This window comes from Athene noctua, chromosome 3 (assembly GCF_965140245.1).
Source record: "Athene noctua chromosome 3, bAthNoc1.hap1.1, whole genome shotgun sequence".
Taxonomy (NCBI): domain Eukaryota; kingdom Metazoa; phylum Chordata; class Aves; order Strigiformes; family Strigidae; genus Athene; species Athene noctua.
This window is the reverse complement of record NC_134039.1, coordinates 13,445,136-13,458,476: the sequence shown is the minus strand read 5'-3', so window position 1 is coordinate 13,458,476 and position 13,341 is coordinate 13,445,136. Positions and strand designations below refer to the sequence as shown.

The 13,341-nt window shown below is 42.6% G+C and overlaps 1 protein-coding gene across 1 annotated transcript in view; it reads right to left on the bottom strand.

Moving 5' to 3' along the window:
• Nucleotides 1–437: 437 nt before the first annotated feature.
• TMEM178B (transmembrane protein 178B) overlaps nucleotides 438–13,341 on the bottom strand; it is a 222,652-nt gene continuing 209,748 nt past the window's right edge. Inside the window, exon 4 of the mRNA XM_074901272.1 lies at nucleotides 438–688. Coding sequence (XP_074757373.1) covers nucleotides 438–688 — 251 coding nt within the window. The remainder of the gene's footprint in view (nucleotides 689–13,341) is intronic.

Sequence of the window (13,341 nt, the reverse complement as noted above, 5' to 3'; positions counted from 1 at the left end):
TGCATTTTCCCTTCTTGCTGCAATGGACAGACTTTTTTTGTCCCCCTCACCCCACCCTCCATGTCCTGCACAGATTCTGGTTTCAGATCCCCCACACGGACCCCCTGTTCCCCTTCCCAAATGGCAGTAGGTAGGTGCAACTGTATGTTCATTCAACCTCTAAGGTATGATGCTGAAGTTAAGAGTTGGATGGAAGAGCCATGTGAAAGAAAAGCTTTCCCATCACTGTGAGAAAGAACGAAGCAACACAGAGTCCGGTGGAGATGTGAGTGCCGTGTTGGACTCAGCTCTACCTTGGCACTGGCATTAATTTCAGATTATATATATATATATATAATTATATATACATATATATGCATGTATAGGTTTACATAGACATATATATATATATATATATATATATGTATGTGTGTGTGTGTATTTGTTTGCTATTTGTTTTAGCACACTGTCCCATTCTCAGGTCTAGATTTGGGGCAGTTGGTCCTGGGGACAGGTTGGACAGAAGGGGCCAGAGTGCAGAAGAAGCCAGAGATAAGAGTGAGGCCCAGGCCCCCCCACGCACAGAACATGGACCAGCCATAGCCATGGCTGATGTCGTCGGGAAGTCCATACAGGTAGCGAGGGTAGCGGGAGAGCTCAAAGTTGATTCCAGCCACGCACGTGCACAGTGAAATGATGCAGAAGGTTCCTGGAGGAGAGTGGGAAGGGGAGAAGGAGGGAGGAAAAAAAACAAAGAGAAGTTAGAAGAGTGATAGACATACCACTTTCCAAACTGCCTGAGAAGAGCTGGTGCAAGCATTAGGAAAATACCTAAGGGAAGATGTTCATTTAGAAATTGGCTTAGTCTAGCAGCTCCATGGGGAAAGAACTGAGTGCCACCAGAGCCTTGAATATTGATCTGATGCTGAACAGAGCTGTATGGAGAAACTTCAACAGGAACAGGTTTTTCATTGTGAGCACTCCTTTGGGAACCAGAATATTTAATGAAACCATTGATTTTCGTGGAATTTTACTTTAGCCAAATACAGAGTGAATTATCATGTGTCAATATTTTTGTGGGGAAAAAAAGCTGGAATTTTTTATTTCATTTCAATTTTTCACTGACAGATTTTATAGAAGAAAAGACTACAGAATACTTGACATACTCTGGCTCTGTTGAAACATACATTTGAAATGACTCAGGAGATTTTTTCAGACTTTTTTAATATCAAAATCTAAAATCTTTCATTATACACTCCCCTTTTAAATACCACTGTCAAAATCTTAAAATCCCTCACAAAATTCAGATTCTACCCTCAGCATGACTCCAGTCCCAAACTAGATGCCCTCTGCAGTGTTGGGAAATCTTCAAAATACCCTGTTCTTGTTTTCCATCTCTGCAGCAATATTTCATTTCTTCCTAAGAACGCTGCAAGGACAGGCTTCATAACTCTGTCAGGTGGTAAGTGTTACAGAAAGACACATGTATCAGATGAGGCTGAACCTTAGCCCACCCATATGAGTCTAATTTTGATCTTTGGCCCCCAGCTTCATCAAAGCTAAACTTTGAGCTCCTGAAATGTCACAATTGCCACCCACACACCAAATAATGGATAGCTACAGATGCTATGTGCCTGTCTCAAGAGGTAACTATTAAAGTCAACATAAAGCTGGTAGTTTATTTTTTCCTCTCTAATTCCTATGTGGGCCTCTCTGAATTGCCTGGAGAGCCCTGGGCACAGAAGGCAATCTACGGGACGCATGCTACAGTAACACGGGTGGTCAGTCCCGTGTGTCATCCCGCTGTTCATGCACCAGTCAGTAGCGTGCTATGTGTGCTACCCGTGCAGCATGTCCTGCCTCTGTTCACTAGCTGCTGCTGGTGAGGAATCTCCTACTCTTCCCAGTCCCATCCCTAAGACAGTAACGATCCTTCAAAGCAGTCACTGCCAGACTGATTTTAGTGTCAAGCTCACTTCCTCTGGTGCCCTTGCCTCTTTCCACCCCTTCCTGCCCCTGCTCCTGCTTCTCTTCTACAACACCTTTCCTGTTGTTTCTCTGCTGCTTTGCTCTTTTTAGTTGCAGATGCATTGAAGAATCTTACACTCCCCACTCTGAAGACACAGGTAAGATTATGTGGTGAATTTGCCTGAAATTAGGCTCAGAAAGTGGGGGCATTTTTAGGAACACATATACAACACAAAAAATGCGTGGACTTCCTACCATACCCACCTCTTTTACTTAGTAGGAATGTCACACAGGTCTTGAAATCTGCAGACAAAATGGACCTGCTGTGAGACCACCATCACAGCCCTCTCTCTGTTCCTTCTTCTGATCACTGCTTTGTCTATTTGGACTGTCTTTTCTCCAATGTGTTTTGGAGTGCCACTTGTAGATAGTGTCTGTTGTAAAGGTCAGTGAATATGGGAATTCTGGGTGCCTCCCCTAATGCTATATATAGCTGCCAGATGGCCCAGGTTATTCACAAGTACGCATATTATGATAGTGCCACAGGATACCAGGGAGGACCAGCAAGCTGCTGCAGTAGGTACTATGCCTATTTAAATAAAAACAGCCTTCTTGCCTCTCACCAGCACTCAGTTAGTCTACAATCAGTGCTCTAGACTTTTGCAAAAAGCCTTGTGAGATCCCAGGCTCTGGAGCTGTCTTCAGAGATGTCCTATGCTGCTTCAAAGCACAGAGGAGGGTAAATGGTGAGGTCTCCCTCCCAGATCCCTTACTCAAAAATCAGGTTGTTTGATTAGAAACCACACACTCCGTTTCGTGTTTTACCATGTCACTTAGGTTATCTAGCAACATGAAGGTGTCTGGCAAGAGCACAGTTGTTCCCTTTGTGACATGTCAACATGACTAGTACATTGTGGGATCAGGGAAAAAAGGATCCATCAGAGCCACTGTGCTCTGAACCAAGCTGTGTGGCTCATTTCAAATGACTGTGGTTAGAAAATGACATGAAAGGCCTTTCTTTGCTAGCAAGAACATGATAATTTCAGCTCTCTTGAAATATAAGATTGTTAAGAGAGGTGGGTGGGAAAATCTGTGCGGCCAGACTGAAGCTGCATTTGCTAAGTACAAAAGGAAAGGAAATAACTATGGATTTCAAATACTCCCCGTGCTTTCATGCTTTGTCTTGGCTGTTTTGAACCCAAGCTCTTCAATGCAATGAGTGTTGCTTACTCCTTGTATTCGAACAGTGCCCAATATATTTGCGCCCCACCTTTCTAGGGGTATTTTCCCTATAACAAATGAACGATAAAGAAGAATGAGTAACAACAATAGAGAATAAAGCATATCACGAGAATGAAACTTCATTTAAAAAAGCCTGCCCCTATCCTGCGCCTTCATTGGAGGATATGCTAAACCCACGACAACAAATGACTACTGCCATGCACAACATTAGAGGACGCACAGTACGGTCCTCAGCCAGCCACCTTCCTGTGCTTCTGCAGGATGTCTTGTACGGCACAGGTTTATCAGCCTCCCTAGTGCTATTCATTACAGACACAAAAAGTGCCATTTTATACCACCTAGAGGAATTTTTATGGCCATTATGTAGGTCCTATGTGTTTGTATTCAGCCAAGCAAGGAAGTTCCCACTTGTAGTTAATCTGGCCTCTCACCAGGAGGGTTACTGATAAAAACTGCGTAACTACCTCATGACTGTTCTGTAGCTTTTCCTCATGAACTGGCAATCAGAACACAAAGGATCATCCTTGCAAATTGCACGATTGTTGACCATCATAGTGAAAGAGTCATGCATGGAAGTGATGCACAGACTGAGCTTGCACTTGGAAATGTAGCCTCTGTTAGTCTGGCTAAGACACGGATGCCAGGAGGAGGAAGGCTGTTGCTCCTGCCTATGACACTGCCTGCACCATGGACACAGCACTTCAGAGGCAGCAGGATTGCAGCAAATCATGAGCATCCCCAAGCCTGAGATTCTTTTTCTTCCCAGAAAATAAACTGAACCCTTATTCAATTCCTTGGCAGGTTCTTGCTGTCGATGAGATGCCCTCCTACACATGCACTAATGCCCCAGATCCCCGGGTAGCTGCAGAAATACAAACTTTAATTTCTTTGTGAAAAACATTCCCTATAACTCCAGCCCAAGCAGATGCCCAGACCTGAAAGCTGGTGGTCCAGCCATGGCACCAGTACAGAGTGTGAGTGACAGGCAGTAATAAGAGCTCACTGGGGATGTGCTGGTACACAAGCTGGACGGGGGAGATAAAGACCATCTCCTTCAGCAGCTGGGGAAGAGCAGAACGTGCTAAGTTCTTTGTGCTGGGATTTACACATTATCATCCTAAGTGAAACACTAATGAATGAGACAAGGCAACAGTGGTGTTTTTGACAAAGGAAATTCATGTGTCACTGCAAAATGCTTCAGTCAGGTGAGAGATGAAATTTCATGTAAATCTGTGTCTGTGCCACAGAAACTGCTGTTTGACACGTAGTCAAACCTCCATCCTGACTCTTTATCAGATAGCCGCCCTTCCTCTCAGGCTGGTTTTGACAGTGCCTGTCCTGCTCACGGACCGATGGGCAACACTGGTTTAAGCACCTGAACTATTAAACAACTCATGGCTATCTTGTGCTTTTCCTTCTTATATATTACAGAAGAGTAATATTAAACATTACACTGAGTGTCTCTTCCATTTAGACCGGAAATTTGTTTAGGACAGAGATGAACTTATTTGCTATTTAAGTGTTTTAAGATTGGGGTCCTGCCATCCTTGATGCAGGGGCAGACATGGTCAGAAGAGGGATGACTGCAAAAGGTAATATCATTGTTGGTCAGAGACTAATTTTGTGTGGATTATGAGTCAGAGCTCTTTGCTGTAGCTGTTTTTAAGTGTGATTATATCAAACAGAGCCGTGGGCCTCTGCTGCTAAGGGGGGCTTTTTTTTGGTAAACATCCCTTTTCCTTCCGATCAGTCCGGCTGTGTGTGGGGCTGCAATGCCTCCGTTTGCAGTTTTCAAACCTCACCTCCAGGGGAGAGCAGAACTGCTTGTGAGTGAACCAATTTAAACACAAACAGGCTCAAACCACCCAGGCCAAAGATGTTTGAATTTTGCCTCACGCTAGCGCTTCCCTGAACAATGTCAGAAGCCATGTCCTTTGCCCACAGACCTGGCTCAGCTTCCACAGCAGTAGAGCTTGAGGGATTTCACAGGGTCTGTTCTGTGTTTTGTGAGACAAGAACTGCTGCTTTTCCTAGATATATTGCAAACGAAGGTGAGCCTTCGTGGTGCTGGTGTGCAAACAGACCCTGCTGGCAGGAGCTTCATCTAAACATCCTCATCCCCAGTATTAGAGATGAGGTGTCTGACTGTAGCCTGAAGGATACATCACCAGTTTGAAGTCAAGGGAAATTCAGAAAGCCAGTAATTAAAATGATCTGGGCAACAAGCCCATCTCTGAGGCCTTCCTCTCTACAAATAATTTTTCTTGTTATTTGGAAAACACTTCTTCCACATCTGACGGAACGATGCTCATTCTCCCCCTTCCCCCAACAGGCAGAAATGACTCACGAACTAACTGTGCTGTCAGATGTACAAAGTAAACAAACAAAAAAAACCCTGATTCTTCTCCCCTTCTGTTGGGTTTTTTGTTGTTGTTGTTGTTGTGGTTTTTTTGTTGTTGTTTTGTTTTTTGGTTTTTTTCAGAGATAGAAATGTCAAATATTACTTATAAACACTAGTAGATAAAAGAAGAAACACAAAGGTATGGTCATCAAGGTGTCCTCTGAAACCATGCAGTTCTCTAATAACTGTGAATCTCCACCTTTTAAAGTACTTCTAGTAGTTGTGACTAATGGTGATTTGTGACCACTAATGTCTTTGGAAGGAGTGCTGTTTATTGTATTACCATCACTTTTTTATTATAAGGTTATGGGAAAAAAAAATCTCACAAGTGAAACAACATTATGTTTACTTTTTCTCTGCCCTACTAGCTTTTACTGTTTTCAAGGTACATCAAACAAACAAATAAAATGAGGTCTGATCCTAAAATGAGTGTGTACCATTAGCTATTTAAATTATATTACAATCAAATGAAATTATTAAAGAGTAAACCAAATTCCCTCCCAACACAGATATGACAAAAGCCTTTTGGAGGGAGCAGCTTTGCAGTAAACTCCTTCTGTGCACGGATTAAACGCCTCAGCAGCACGCAGCTCTTGAGAACACTTTATTGCTCTGTGCATACACGCACAGAATATAAATTATTGCTTAATTATGTACTGTTCCAGCAGAAGCAGATTGCAGCATCACCGATAGGTTGCAGAATAGCAAGGGGTTTACTGGAAAATTGCCCTTATAAAAAGAAGCCTAGATGGAAGGAGAAGTCTGACTGGGTGATGGAGATTCAGTGTCCTTGTGAGACCATATATGCACATAGGCTGGAACTGAATGCATTTTTATTTTGTATCATGAGCCAGAGTAAACTGCAGGGTCTGTAGTGATGCTATGATATTGCATTATAGCCACTGACAGAATGCGGTTTGCATTTGGCCTTTGGCCTCCTACCTCAAAATGTACCAGCAGCACCCACACCACACCAGAGCTGTGTGCCTGCCACGTGTTACTTCAGCAGCGGTGCCTGTCTATTGAATTGCTGCTGCACAAGCCATAATATGTTATGGCACCAGAGGACTATGTATCCTCTGTCACAACCACAAATAGGTAATGTATACCATCCTCAGGCTCACGTAAATCAGTATAGTATACAGAACACTATTACAGCAGTTGTGGGCTGATGTCCAGTTTGCTATGCTGATACAACTGTCAGTCTATATTGCACGTTATAGCATGCTGTAGATGTGCACATGGTGACGTTTCTGCTACTGTATCCCATGGTGCATGGGACTGCACTGTGAGTGGACACCCAGGCTGTGCACTACGGCAGCCAGTGAGCTCCAGCTATGAGCAAGCACCCTCTGAAGTTACGAGTTGGCACGTAAGGCAAAAGCAGCACTACTTCGCTAAAGGCACATTGTTTTGATAAAATGGACTAGGGAGAGATAGGGGAGTTGATCAAAGCCTGAGTTGAATAACTCTCTGATTATTTTAGCAATGCTGATTCCTATGACCCACCCAAAATAACCTGGCAGTAATAAAGTGACTTGACTACAGCCATTAAGCAAACATAATGGCTCATGAACTTGCAGCCACAACAGAGGAGGCAGCAAAAATTGCGCCAGTTGTAGTAGTGGGATGTGATTCAGTATTTCACTGGGAGCAAAAGGGAAAGAAAGGAAGAGGATCTTTTAATGTCAAAATGAAGAAACACCCTAATCAAATGTTAGGGAAATTATCCTGTCCCTGTGCTGGCAAGCACCATGCTTGGCAACATGCAGAGGCTGCAGGCAGGTTTCTTTCATCCCCTGTAGTATGGACCTCCCAGGATGGCTCAGGCAGAGGCTAAAAGGACCATGTGCTGAAACCTTTCCTCTTGCAGAGGAAATACCTCAGCAGCATCTGTAGCCCACGTAAGTACATCGGCATGACTCGTGTCTGTATCCAGGTTGGGCAGAAACAAGGAAGGCCCCACTCATCTAGTTTCCACCAGGTCCAGCTGCTTTTTATGTGGAATTTCCAGTGGCCGGTTGGACTCTGTCCAGGCAGATTAGACCAAGCAAGCGTAGCAGTGATTTGTCCAAGGGGAATGTTGTTTTTCTAAGTTGATAACCCGAGGAGCCAAGAAGGTGAATCTAAATCTTGCTTCAGCCTCTGCATTTAACAACAAGATCTGCCACACACAGAGATTTGCTTCCCTTCCTCTCTGTAAAGAATTCTGTCTGTCTAGCAAATCATGCCAGTATTGCTCTTCCTTCTGTTGCATGTGCAGTCTTCTTTCCTCTTTGATGCCAGACATGCAAAAAACTCAGCAAAGTTTTTTTAATAAAAACGAACCCAATAATAAATGCCAGCTTTTTTTTCATTGTCTTCCTTTGGCCTTAGTGCGTCTTGACATTAGAATTCAGAAGCCAACAACAGATCAAAGACCTGGTGACATTACTAAGGGATAAGGAACAGCCACAGAATTTTAAAATACACATAACTTATTTTCCCGGGCTGTGGGTGGGAAAGTCTTTTGTATTTCTGTCGGATCTGTCTCTCCTACTTTGCTTCTACTTTAATTCACCTTCTCTCAGCCCCCCAAAGACCTACTGACATCCCTGAGCAGCAAACTAGATTGCATGCCCTTCATAGACTATGCTAGGTTTTCTGTTCTCCTAACTCTAGAAGGTACTGATGCTTCTGTCAGTACCTCCCGTCATGGTGAGAGAGAAATTACAAGTCAGTATAGCTGATTTAAAATGAACACACACGGGAATATGAACAATTCTTTTTGCTGTAAAGCTGGAGTGAGCTGACTCCTTATTTACTGTACACCAAGTTCAGGGAGACTGATTTGAGTTAAGGCTGAAAAACAATGAATTTATAGATATACATACACTACTTGCCCTGTCTTTTGCTCCAGGCTATAAGATCTCTGCACCTCATTATGAAGCCTTTCCTCTCCTTCTCCTAAATGTCAGTGCTCTTCTGTGATCAGGTACAAGGTTGCCGGAATTGCTTGTGTTGATGTTTCTCCCCTCAGTGTGCAAGTGCACATCTAGGAGCATCAGAAACAAGCCACAGGAAAAAAAAATCCAACACATTTGAAGGTTGTCTTTGAAGTTAGCTGATGATGTTTCCATGGAGATCAAATGCTATGGACTTGACAATGAATTCTCTCGTTGTGCCTCTTCCTCCAGGTAAAAACCCCCACCTCTAAATGACTACACCCTTCAGTACAGCTGTGTTATTGATTTTAAAAAATAATTTCTATATCCCACCCCCATTCTCTTATGGAGGTGTTAACTCTTAGGTCGCAGCTTTTCAGGGCTAGATCTGTAGTATTGACTTAAAGAATCAGCTAAATTCCTGAGGTACTGGAAAAAAAATAGCATCTAATGAAAACAGTATTCTGTGAGGAGTATTATAAGATGAAATTATAAAAGAGCATTTCAGTAACCGGTACACAGTAACACACAGATGCCCATCTAGTGAAAGTAGGTGATCTTTCATATTTCCAAAAAGTCTCCTACTTCCTTTTTAAAATGGGTGCCAGCATTAATGAATAAATGCAAAATGTTCTCAGTGTACCAGTAAGCATAGAGAAGTAATAGAATTAAAGATGTAACACGCTACCCTAGCTCAGCCTTTTAAGCATAATGTATTGTGAGCTTTGTCATGCCATCAGCTGAGAAACTCTTTCCTGACTTAGAAATGCTAAACAGGCCACCTTGGCATCATATTAAAACCCCAAAAGATGGCAAGGGGGATGCATGTCTGCATGGATGATTTCCTAAATGTTTATTTTTAGAGTGAAAATAGGAAATTAGATAACATTTAAAAAGGAAGGCGATACCAATTTCTAAAGACTGATTGTCAGGACGAAGAAGCACCTCCAGCCCTACCCACGTATGTGGACTCGACATGTATATGTCCAGTGGACCTATATCCATATATATGTATCTCGACATGTATCCATCAGTGTCCAGGTTTTGAAATACATAAAGAAAAGAAGGTCCACTGTTTAGACCCCAGAAACATAGCCTAAAACGGGACCAACCGTTTTGTGTTGCAACCCCATCTGTGAGGGATACCACAAACTGTGCAGAGCGAGCTGTTTGAAAAGAGGGACTGAAAATCCTGAAAGTGATGAAAAAGGACATTTTTCAAAATAGACAAACTCTTACTACCTTAATATGCATGTGCTTGGCCTTGTTACGTTACTGCGTGATGGGTACTAAGGCGCAAAGCCTGCGTGGCTGCTCCAAGCTCTGGGTCTTATCACAAGTCCATAAAGACCTTCATCAGCTCCTTTTCTGCCTTCTGCAACACCCTTGTAATGTGTTTGAGGGTTTTAAACACTCATGAGCCTTAGAGAGGTTTAAACATTTAAAACCTATTAACGATGTACATTAACTCAAGTTCATTCCAATTTGAGGCCTTAAATCACTTTAGAGCATAATGCAAAATTTAACTAAAAGCACAAGTAGGAACGAGTATGTGTGGTGTGGGAGGCATGGCAGAGGAGGGACTGACCTTGTCATGCTGAGGCTTGTTTCAAAGACTTTCATAACCAATTTATAGCATCTCTTGGTACAAAGCAGCCTTTGTCTCCATCTGGAGGTCAATCCATATAAATAAATTCTTAGGGGTCTGCAAAGAGTTGCTGAATTCATAGGTTCCTCTACAGTCATCACTAATTTAGTATCTCCAGCAGGATTAAAACATGATAGGCATCTCATTTTTTCCAGTGATCCAACATTTTTTCAATTATAAATACTTTTCAAACTGGCAAAAGGTATTAAGCCTTTGTGAAGACTGTACTGATGCCAAACTTCACAGCTCAGATTACAGCCACTTATTGTAGCCCTCTGTTTTTGTAAAGATCACGTGCTGTTGCTGAAGAATTGTATGCACACATTCATGTGCACACATATGCATTTGCACTTGCCTTTCCATATGGAAATAACAGCTTTATGTAAACTTTCTAACGCTATTCCCTTTGGGAAACAAGCACAAGAAACTGGATTTTCAAAGAATAATGTGGAAAAGAAAAAATAAATGTGATCACAGAAAATATCTTCCATCTTCAGGCATGAAGATCACATCACCACAAGTGAACATCCTGAAGAATGGGTAGAGACCTTGATTATTAGTGAGAAACAGAAATCCTAGGTGCCCTGTGAGACCCACTGTATTTCCAGATGAACTCTGAAAAATGTCTTTTACTTTCTCTTATTGTTTATCTTTCTCTTTGCCTCCTCTTAGCAGCTGCTATGGAGGTACTTCATAACCGCTTAGGAGATGTCAATCACAGAGATTTGCCTTACACTAGCTGTATTAAATTGCTCCATTTTTTTTTTCTTAAATTATTCAGCAGCGGAATGATTATTTTGAGATGGCGGGACCACAGTTGTGTAGAATAAACACTCTTATTTTCTATCGCTATGTGCTATTTTCAAAGTACAGTGAGTTAAATTTGGGACTCAAATGACTCAACAGCTGGTAACGATCCATGGCTGCAAATACGCAGATGCCTCTGTTGTCATCTACTAACATATGCACAGCACACGCAGAGGAAGCCCAGCACACAGGCTTGGTATTTTGTAGACAAGACTCTCCATGGAGGTAGGGAGTGAAAGAGGATACAGACATGTGCAGCACATCTGTACTGACAACTGTGCCGCACAGGTTCCCAAGCCCCGTTTTGAAGTCCCACTTTTGGATGGGGTTTACATCCCTCAGTATCAGCCTGGTCACCAGCTCCTGGACACAGCAAGTAGTGCTCTGGCAGCTGCTGGGCTCTAGCAGGCACTGGCACAAAGCCCTGAGTGCATCCTCGTCCTCCCGGCACCTTGTGACAGACCTGCATGAATCTGGCATGGCAAGGGCAAGAGGAGGTGACCCATGGTAAATGGTCAGTTCATCCTCTGGCTGCAGGGCTAATAAAGCAGTTTGTTGACTTACCCCTGGACTGAGGGAAGGAATATTCTGTAAATATTTCTGAGAAGGGAGGAAGATGGAAATGATTTATAAAAGATTGTTTCTCCCTGGATTGGAATATGAAAACAGAATGCACTCATACATTCATAAGAAGATTGTTCTTTATTTCTTTAATAAACATCCTTTCTTGCATATCTGAAATAAAGTGTTAAATTGTGCCAGCATACCTGCATAACTTTATTTTTTCTTCCCTCTCACACATCTTTCCTGCCTGCTTATCTCTGCTGCAGCAGTCAGCACTGGAAAGAATAGGTGTTCACCTCTGCTGTAGGAAAAGGTTTGAAGCTTTTGTAACCCTGACCTATGTGAGTATGGACAGGCTGCAAAGAGCTGTGTCTCTGCAGCACTCTTAGGTGAGTAGGAACACAAATCAGCAGCAGAAGTGGAGCTGGCAAATGGTGCTCAAATCCCCTGGACTCGCAGATCATCATTGGAGAGAAGGGAGGAGGAGAGGTTGAAAGAAATTCCTGATGTTTCTGAAAGCAAATGCTAGGGCAGAAAATCAGAGAGAAAAAACTCCATACATCGCTCTATGTGTATAGCAACAGTTTCAGGCCTTTCAGTTCTAGTAAAAAAGGGAATTTCAGGCTCACAAGCAAAGCCCCAAGCCCAGTATTTCATACAAAAATGTTGCTAGGCAAAGACAAGAAATGAGCTGCTATGTGAGACCACAGATCATTTTATTACAGATCTGCATGGTGAAGCTAAATCACATGCATAGGGCATTTAGCAGCTGGAATAATTTCCAAATAGACTAATTAGAGGCTGAATTATTAATGGAAAAATTTATCATTGGCTCAAAGCAAGGTTACAGCAAGAAACACACTTGACTTTGCAAAGAATAATGAATATTTGCAAGGCTAGTAAAATTATATGCTTCTCTAAGGAAACTGTTAGCAAATGGGGAAAAAACCCTAAAGTGATCCTAAAGTGCATGTCACAGGACAAAACTGGCAGAGACTAGGTAAGAGTGAAGAGAACAGGTAAAACAGTAAACAAATGCAGAGGTGATTTATTGCATTTATTTGCAGTAAATTTGGAATAAAATAAGACAAAACAGAAGTCTCCCCCTGAAGGGCTGCCTTGTTAGACATGCAGTAAAACCCCTAACTATTTCACTGAAATGTGTTCTCAATACAAATTACAGACTTACACAAGGAAAAGACACGAATGTGCAGCTGAAGGACAGAGCTCTGATAAGGATGATAAACCGTCATTCTTTATGGGTCTTTTAATACATTTACAAAGGCAGGCAATGTAGCTTTGGCCAGGGATAATTTTGTGCTGAAGTACCAGAACAAGACATTAGAAGTGCCATTTTATATTTCCAGCTGGGACAAGGCACAGCAGTTCATCGGGAAGGTGCGCCAGGAAGGGAAGGGGAGAACGCAACCACTGCCAAAACACTGGAGCGTGCCACCACGGGGCAGCCCGTCCACCTCATTTCCCCATGGCAGGCACTGATGAGAAGGAAAAGGGGTTTGGGGCATTTAGGTACAAAGTCAGCCCTGTCCTCAAAACTAGAAACAAAGCAAGCCACGTGATGTTTCAAAACAGCAGACTGAAAAGAAATCAGAGCTGAACTGGGAAAACAACAGGCTATCAGAGATAAAACTGATTTCATAAAGCAAGTACAAAAACAGAAGGTGTGGTAAGGTTGGGTTTGCATGCTTGTGGAAGGACAATCAACATGGCAGAATCTCCAATGCTGAAACAAGAAAATCCTATGAATGAATATGCTGGAGAGCCAGTGGAAAAACCAATAGTCAGAT